This window comes from Hipposideros armiger, unplaced genomic scaffold, assembly GCF_001890085.2.
Source record: "Hipposideros armiger isolate ML-2016 unplaced genomic scaffold, ASM189008v1 scaffold_304, whole genome shotgun sequence".
In the NCBI taxonomy this organism is placed as follows: Eukaryota; Metazoa; Chordata; class Mammalia; order Chiroptera; family Hipposideridae; genus Hipposideros; species Hipposideros armiger.
Window position 1 is genome coordinate 807,863 of NW_017731654.1, and position 9,216 is coordinate 817,078.

The window sequence follows — 9,216 nt, forward strand, 5'->3', positions numbered from 1 at the left end:
TCTGCCCCTCAAACCTTGAGCTACGTTCCGAAACATCCTTTGCCTGTGGCCACCAGATCACCTATCCACAGAGTGGGTCCAGGCCTGCCTGCTGCACTGGGCTGTGGATCCCCTGCAAGGCAGACACCTGGTAGGGATCCTCTCCAGGCTCTCCTAGCCCAGGGCTGGGCACAGAGAAAGCTCTCATTATGCTCAGCATGGCCCAGCATGGGGTAGGTCTCAGGAGGGCCCCCTCAGGGAAGTGTCCCATAGGACATGTCCTCAGGCCCTCTGTCTAGGTCAGGATGAGTCTGGGGACCAGATCAATCCAGGGCCAACCAGCCTATACTCAGACTTCCAGGAGCTGTGGGGCCACCCAGGGAGGGATGAGAGGCCAGGAGATGCTGCTTCCAGAAAAAGGCATCATTGAAGAAAACCAGTGCTGTGGGGGTTGGTTGCTATAGAAACATGTCCTAACTATCTCCCAAACTGCTGTATACGCCACGGATGAGCTTGTGTGCTGGGCTGTTTCAGGGAATATGCTGGGAGCCCAAGAAGGGCCTGTCTGCTGAAGTTCCCAGCACCTGAAGCCCAGATCCTGAAGGAATCAGAAAGAATCCAGCTTTTGGGACAACCAGGCAGCTCCATCAGTCCAGGAATAGACTCAACGATTGAGGTTGAGACTCCAGGCTGCAGAATTATCCTGAGACTAGCCACAGCCCCAACCTTGATCTCAACCACAGTCTGAACCTTGAGCTGGCCACAGATCAAGTCGTAACCCTGATCACAGAGCAAGCTGAGACCCAGCCGCAGACCAGGCCACAACCACGATCTCAAACCAAGCTATGGGGTTGACCACAAACCAAGGCACACACTAAGCCTTGACCCAGTCACAGACCCAGTCACAAATTCAGCAACCCATCAAGCAATGACTCTGGCTACTGACTTCAGCCTGGCCCTGGCCATAAATGGCACCAGGCACAATCAAGGGGCTGCATCAAATAATTTCAAGGATATTTTTACAGCTAACGCTAAATTCTGTACAGCATTTTCCACCACCGCCAGGGATTTGCACGGCCTTCACTTCCTATTGTCTTCACAAGAGCCCAGTGAGGTCAGTAAAGAAGGGCCGTGATCCCTGCTTGCAGATGAGAAAAAGGGAGCTCAGAGGAGGAATCTGACCTGCCCACTGTCACACTCGCTGTTACCAGGGGTGGATGAGGGTGGGATTAGAATCTGTCTCCCAGCAGGACACGTTGGACAAATCAGTTGCTTTGGAAAAGATGTGCTTTTTGAAGACCTGCTGGTATCTCATAAATATGCCATTTAAATACCCATTAATTACCTTATTTGGGAGCTAATTAGTGATTAATAGCTTTGGCTATCTATTGTACTTTCATTTGCTCTGCCAATTCGGCTCCCAACACTTCTGAGTTATTTGGAACAATTCTCCCAAGCCCCAGATGTCCCCCCTCTGTCCCTCCAGACTCTTGCTCCATAAGGAAGAAACTTTCTCCTCCCTCTAAAGGGAGCTCCCATAGCATCTGTCACTGATGGCTTTGCCACCTGTAGGCTCCGCAAGAGGGCAGTGAGGGGGAGCCCCAAAAGAGGGACAGAGGACCCCTTCAGTAGCTGCAGGAAGGTACTCCTTCCAATCAACCCAGGACACACTATGGGGAGCAGGGAAAGGAGGCCAGGGACCCAGGCACCCAACCGAGGCATCGGGAGACCATGTTGGGGTCACAGGTTCTGTTGAGGATGCAGGGGGCTCTTTCAGAGATGCCCCCCCCCTCTCGCCCCCAACCTCAATCAGCTGGCCAGCTTTTTGGTAAGGGCACCAAAGACGACCATCAGCCTGATGCAAGCAGCAGCAAGAGCTCCGCCCCTCCCCCAGCAAGAACCTAGGTGACTTCACATGGTCCATTTGTACCACCTGCCACTCTGGATTGCTACTGAGCAAGGATGGGGCCTCAGGTTGCCTCTGCCCCCAAGCCCTCCATTTGGTGCCAAATCCCAGCACCTGGAATTTCCAGCCAAGACCCCGGAGGCGAGGCTGCTTAATGCTCTCATGGCTGTTCCAGATTACACTGCACGAGATGGAAACAAACAGGCAGCGAGGGATAAACAGCCCCCCTCCACTGGGCAGTAATGGGAAAGCTGAAAATAGCTTTTTTTTTTTTTTACCACTAGGGATGATTCCAGGGTTGCTCAGCTGGGATCAGCCTCACAGGAGGCAGGAGGCGGGAAGGGGGGTGCGGGGGGTGGTGAAGAAAGGAGAAGGAAGCCACTGGGCAATGGGAGGCCGCAGGGAGTTCTGATCAGGAGGGCAGTGATCTGGACCATTCTGGAGTGGTCCAGAAAAGCTCAGAGGTGTATGAGTGCTGAGTGTCCACAGATGCTCACAACCTCCCAAAGACAGACTCCTAGAGCAGCTGCTGTCCCCACCAGCTTCCAGTTCGCATCCCGCACACCTTGGTCTCTCCCAGAAGAGGTCAGGAGTGCAGGAGTGATGTGCTCAGCAAACACTGAGAGCCAAGCAAACACAGCATCAGCAGCAGACGGCTCAGAAGAGGCCTCTCAATCCTCCAGAACCCAGTGCCCCTCCCAGACAGAGCCAGACGTGTTTCTATTTTTGCTTTCAACCCTTGTTTGGCATCAGATGGCTACTTCCCCTCCCTCCAGAATAATGGGGCATCTGGGACAGGGAACACCTCCTTGCTGGCCTCCCCTGCCCCTGGCCCGCAAATAAACAGACGGACCCTCACCAAGGAAGGTAAAGCCCAGGACACCCCCGTGTGAACCTTCCCCCCACAGGGCGTCAGCTCCAAGCTCTCCTGCTCACCAGCCCTGGAGAAGAACCTCACTGAGACACCAAGAGAGAACAGCTTGACACCCACAAACTCTGGTTTCTGGAGGCAAAAGCACCTGCCCCCTGCCAGCCCTGGCCGTACAGACTGACCGCACTCCCCACAGCCACAAAGCCTTCCTCCAGGGTCCTAAATTCACCCCACAGACCACAACCCGAACCCCTACATGTCACCCCCGCCTTGAACCAAGCCCTGACATGGCCACACAGGTTCTTAGCCTGGCCCCAGCCCAAGCCATGGCCCCAAGTGCGAAAGAACTCACAAGTGCAGCCCTGAGGGGAGCCTGGAGGAAGTAGGGTGAGACCTCACTGCAGGGACCCAGTTCCCACCCAAGAGCCTCTAACAGCAGGAGTCTCCCCCACCCATCCACCCTATCCACACATGACTCCCGTGGGGGCTGGTGGCCACGCAGCTGTGCAGGTCTCCACAGGCAGACATGGGCCCTGGAGGTGGCATTTACCTCCGGAGTGACTCACTAAGGCTCCCGTTCCTTTGTGAAAGGGGGTGCAATTTAGCATTTTCTTTCTCCTTAGAAAACAAGAATTTTAAAAGCAAGAGTGCAGAGATTTGAGGGAGTGGGTGGGGAGCTCAGGTCTCATTTGATTTCTACACTCATTTGTTATCTATTCTCTCCTCCCCCCTCCCACCCCCAGCCCTTCCCCCTGGGACTCTGGTCACCCCCTTGCACAGTGGCTCCTGGCTGCAGCTCTGGGTGATGGGCTGGGGCCCAGGGCCCTCAGGAGGCACGTGCTCTTCAGGTCCCAGTCTTCAACACCCCATTTGTTCCCCTCAGCCCTACCACCCTTCTGGGAGAGTCCTTGTGAGGTAGGAGATGGGAGAAGGTGAGGCCCCCTGGAGGCACAGTAAAGCCAGCAGGGAAGGAGGCCAAAAAAGAAAGAGCAGTGTTAGAGCTGGAGCAGACTTAAAACTCGTCCAGACCCCACATCTCTTCCCTCCTCTTCCCCTTTTACAGTTGAGGAAACTGAGGCCCAGAGCGGCCATTGAAGGTCAGTTACAGAGCCAGATCTCTTCTTTATTACAATTTAGCTTCTAGGAATGCTGATTCCAAGAGAAGAAGATACCTAAGTTCTAATTCCAGCTCTGCCTCTAATTGTATGTGGGATTCCCAGTCCAGACACTTAACCTCTCTGGGCCTCAGTTTTCTCATCCATAAAATGGAATAACATCAGCCCTACCTCAGAAAGATGCTGTCAAGCCATTGGACAGGAAAGCATGCAGAGAGCTGCTACCAAAAAAATGAGCCAGATTGTTCCGAGGCTAACCCCTGACCCGTTCCCTCCTCTCTCAAGCCTGGAATCCCAGAGAACTCCTGGAAGGAAGCCAGGTCCTACTGGGAAATCCCCAGTCCTCAAAGTCTCCCTGGTCTCCGGGTGTTCCTTGAAGACACCAGACCTCAGAGTAGGACCCTTGCCTTTCTGGCCTCGGTCTCCCGCCCTGCATAACGAACACAGAGGACCTCCAAGGCTCTTCCAGCCATGAACTATCACAATGTTCTAAGAGGTGTATGAGAAAACATCACACCTCCTGGCCAATCCAACATAGACACAGCCCCAGCAAGGGGGGTCTGGCCATGTCCTCACACTCTGTGTCCCACCACCAGACTCACAAACACCAGCCAGGTCTCAGGGGCGTCCAGCTGGGACAATATGCTTGAGGTGGAACTTCTGTTTGAGCTGCGTTGTCTTTGACTCATGTAACCACACCACAGCCAGGGCTAAGAGGCAGCAAAGGGTCTCAAACTGGGGCCTGCTGAGGCCTGCTGGGGCCTGCCAGGTCTGCTGCAACAGGTAACTCAGCAAAGGAACAAGAGACCTGCCCAAGCTCCAGCACTTCCCTAACTGCAGGGAAGTCCATGAAGGCTTCCTGGAGGCAGAGGTTTAGGAAGGCCTTGAGTTGGAACACCAGCGACTGATTTGGCCCAGCCTTCCCCCTGGGCACCTGGGAAGGTGAATTTACAATCTCCTTGCAGAACATGATGACCTTCCCAAGATATATCCCAAGCAATCCTGATACCCTGGGCTTGGGGTTTCTCAAGAGTCCTGCGTCAAATCCCCTGGCACATACCCGGAGTCCTGAAATTCCCAGAGCTGGTCTCTTTCAAATGTTCCCTCCTCTGAGAGATCTAGTCCCTTGGCCCCACTCCTGGGAGCCGTGGAGCAGGGGGCCCAGGAGGTCTGGCTTTGGGATGGTGAGAGGACAGCTGACTCAGCTGAGCAAGGTCCAAACCGAGACTCTGGAAAGGCAGGTTCTAGACCCAGCTCTGCCACCACCTTCTTCTGTGCCCTTGGGGAAATACCTACCCTCCCCAGGCGCCAGTGTCCCCCTGTTGATGAGGGCTTTGAACATCTGAACATTGGAATATCTGAACATTTGAATGTCCAGCTCTAACACTGTAGGATCGGTATTTTACTGACTCGAGTTACCGGGTTTGATACAGTCCAGCCCACTGGCTCCTCCCCTCAGAGGCCAACAACTGGGAGCAAATAAACTGGTTCCTCCAGCCTGGAAGGCCCAGCCCTGTGGCCCCAGCCCAGTGTCTCCAGACGGTCCTGCCCCAGCCTGAGAGGTTCCAAGACCCTCTGTTTCTTCTTGGCTGGGGCCTCCCACTTGTACTGCCCCAGGACTGGCAGATACTCCTGCCACCCTGCTGGGGAGCCAAAGGAGTACCCCAGGGCATAGGGAGTAAGACAGGGGCAGTGCAGTTGCCAGGACCAGAACAAACCCTTCCCAGCCTGGCAAAGCCTCTCCCTACCCTCCCAGGAGTCCTCTTATATCAGCCAGAGGGACCTGTGGAAACACCCAAATCTTAACCGTGTCACTCCTGCCTTCGATGCTCTCCAGACTTCCTTTCAGCTCTCTGCACCCCTCTAGGAACCCAACACCCCAGCCAGCCAGCCAGATTTCCCCACCACTGGGCATCTGCTGCCCACCCACCCCCATGCCCACCTGGCAGCAGTCCCTCCACACTTACATCTTTCCCATTCCAACCTCCTACCCTTCGTTCAAGCCCTTACACACACCCCCCACCCCCTCACCCCCCGGGAGCCTGCCTCTTGCCACCTCCCTGTCCAAATTCTGCCAGCCTTTGAAGCCCAACTCCTAAAGAAATCCAGCCTTCGCTGTTTCAAGCCACCAGTGGCCTCCCCTCTGTCTGTGCAGCACTGAGGCCCGCCCATGGGTGGGTCTTACTGCAAATTATCATTTCCTAAGTGGAGCTCCTGGGTCCTCCCCCAACCCCAGCCCCCACCTCCCTACAGCTGACTGGCATCCCCAAGGTAGGCCTCTCTTCCCGCTTTGTCCACCACACCAAGAGCGCCCTCAGGGCAAGACCAAGGGCTCTCGCTCCCAGGCCTTTCCTCTCAAGACTGAATGTGGGAACCATGACAATCTTGGTCTGTGTGACTGAAATCTCCCCAGAGATTGGGAACTGGGAATCACTCATTTAGGATCCATCCTCTGTGATTTATTCAATCCTTTCCAGGACCTGATTACATGTTCTCTTGTACCTGGGTTCTCCTGGCAACATGAAAGCCCTTTCATGGCCTCCCTTCAGCTCCTGTCTGACACAGTTGGCACAGCCATGACTGGCTGCTCAGGCCGTGCACTACACAACTCTGGGGACGCCATTTACTAGACTATGTGAAAACACCCAGAGTCATGCACAATGGTGCCCTGAGGCCCAAACCCCTCTCTCTTCCCTCAGTAGGTGGTCCCTTTGGCCATGTTTTAGAGGGAATGCCTCACAAATCATGCAGCAGGCCCCTCACTCACAAGCCAGGTTCCCACAGCCTCCATCCCTGGACTTCAGCGTCCCTTGGTTCTAATGTCATCTCCAGAGTGAAGGCCTGATTATTTATGACCATCAGTCTGTGCAAGCAAGGTCCCTACATGGTCATGAATAGCCACCCCTCTCTGTATTATATCCGCTCCCTGGGCCTCAGTTTCTCTAGCTGTAAAGAGTGGGACTTGGGACTCTGTCTCCAAGGACTGCCCCTGTACTAAAGCTCACCAGTCTATTACACAGAGACTGCCAGTGGGGGAGATGTGACTCCCATAGGCACATGACTGCATGCTGTTTTCAATTCAGCAAGCTTTAGGAGCCTAAGGAAGAGGGACATTTACAAAACGCAAAGTAGCCTGGAAGAGTTGAGAAAAGGAGGAGTGATCGGATGTTGCTGGGGTCCATCCCAAAAGGCTCCTTGGAGCGGCTGCTGAGTATGGGAGACAAGAGCCTGAGCAGTTCGATCCACAGAGGAGGGGAGTCTGTGCTGCCCTGAGGGACAGGGCCAAGCGTGAAATTGCAGGAGGAAACACAAACTGTTAGAACAGTACGAGGCACTGATGCTCAAAGCAGGGCAGTTTTTCTTCACGTGTCACTGGAACACATTTCCACGGACTCTCAGGCTAGGAACCAAAGGATCCACAGGCCAAGGCAGAGAGGCTGGGACAGCAACCCCATTCCACAAGGGGGGTGACCTATTAGGGCAGTGATGGAGAAAACCCATCACTTAGAGTCCTGAGAATCCAACAGAGCTGGTCCTGTGAGCAGGGTCTGCCCAGACCCTCTGGGCCACCTTGAGGGAGCGATTTTTCTGAGTACGTGTTTCCAGATTTTTTAAAAAGGAGGAGAGGAATATTTCCTGCTTCCTAGGATCATTGTACACGTTGCCTGGTGCATAGTACAAGCAGTAAGTGTTAACTGCTATTGTGATGGCAGCGCCCTGGCAGGTGATCTGCAAGGGGTGTGCATGCACACGCACACATGCACACACAAAGCAGGGTGGCAGGCGGACAGACACCCTGTCTTGCGCACTTTGGGAGGAGTAGGGGTGGGTAAGGACCCAACTCAGTAGATAAAGGAGGGAGATAGGCTTTTCCAGCCTCACTGGTGTCATCTCACTGTGCCTCCCCCAGGAAGGGAGAAGGGAGGGAAGTGAGAAAGGGGGTGTTTAAAATGTGTTCCACAATTTCTGTGTCTCACACAACCAGCCCCAATAGGACAACTCGGGGACAGAATGGGAGTATGTTCTCAGGTACCTAAATCACACACCCAGCACATGTAGAAGGGACATCTGAACCCAGTCCAGGGTCTGGGGCAGCATTTGTGGGGTGGCAGTGGATTTACAAACAGCCCAGTGGTATCCACACCAAGTGTGTGTGCCGGTGAATTCACACTCATTCCATCACTGTCGTCACTATGGGTAGAGTGTTGGGGTTCATGCCAGGCCAATGCTTAGTTCCCAAGGGATGGCATGGCACCTGCCAATGTCACTGGTTGGGTATGAGTTCATGGTAGATTTGCACACGCCAGCTTCACAAGGCAGCCCTACTGAGACCAGGTTTGCTGCCTCCACTGTATGGCCAGCCCTGCGGGCTTTCCTCAACCTGGGCCTCCCAAGGTACCATCAGGCCCAGAGTGTGCAAACAGGGGCAGAGTCTGGTCCACGTCCTGATCCCCAGTGCCCAGCTCAGGGCCTGCTACAGAGCAGATGTTGGTGAATGAACGTCTGTCTGAATGAATGAATGAAAGAATGACTAACGCCCACTCCCTCGCACCTCGGTCTACACCTCTTGAGTCTGAGAGAGGGCAGTGCCCACCAGACCCCAAAAGAGGCCCCCCCACCTTCAGACCTCCGCACCTGAGGCTCTGCCTCAGGGGTCCAGGTGGGGGGAGGGGTCGGGACGGTCACTAGCGGGCGCGGCGCAGAGCACCCCTCCTTCCCAAGAAGAAATCTGGGTCTCCTGGCTGAGCTGGGGGCGGGGGGGTTGTGACGTCCTGGATAGAGCGAGCGGCAGGACAAGGGGGCGCGTCCCGGTTTGCTTTGGGGGGCGTGGGATGGAGCGGCGACCGTGGGACAGCCCCTTTGGTCCCAGAGCCTGGTCTACCCAGGGCCTCCGGAGGGTGGTGAGAGCTGCCACAGCTGGATTGAACAGGGGCGCCGCAGCCCTGGTCCTTTCCAGCGGGGCCATGGTGAGTGGGACGTGGTGTCCCACGAGGTGACCCGGGGCTCAGGAAGGACGCGGGGCGCGCGGAGCCCCCTCTGCACGCGCCGGGGTTCCGGCCTCGCCGCCGCCCGCTGCAGCCCTCCCGGAACCTCCGCCCACCTGCGCGAGGGGCTCACCTGGGCCGGTCGCCCCTCCTCGAGCCGCGCGGGTCCCTCCCCTCGGCCACCGGCCCTGCCCTCCTGGCGCACGCCCGCCCTCACCTGCACGGCCCGCCTTGGCCATGTCCCGGGCGGCGGGCTCCCGCTGTGCTGCCCAGTTCCTCGCGGTTCCCGGGCCCGGCCCCGGTCCCAAGCCGCCTCCGGCCCGAGCGGACTCCGAGCGCCGCGCCCCGCGCCCCCGCCCC

The 9,216-nt window shown here is 56.1% G+C and overlaps 1 protein-coding gene across 1 annotated transcript in view; it reads right to left on the reverse strand.

Annotated features, from left to right (window-relative positions):
• Nucleotides 1-9,210, reverse strand: part of PITPNM3 (PITPNM family member 3) — an 89,155-nt gene extending 79,945 nt beyond the window's left edge. The window contains exon 1 of the mRNA XM_019659812.1: nucleotides 9,074-9,210. Within this exon, the coding sequence (XP_019515357.1) occupies nucleotides 9,074-9,095 (22 nt within the window). The 5' untranslated portion in view covers nucleotides 9,096-9,210. The remainder of the gene's footprint in view (nucleotides 1-9,073) is intronic.
• Nucleotides 9,211-9,216: the final 6 nt, after the last annotated feature.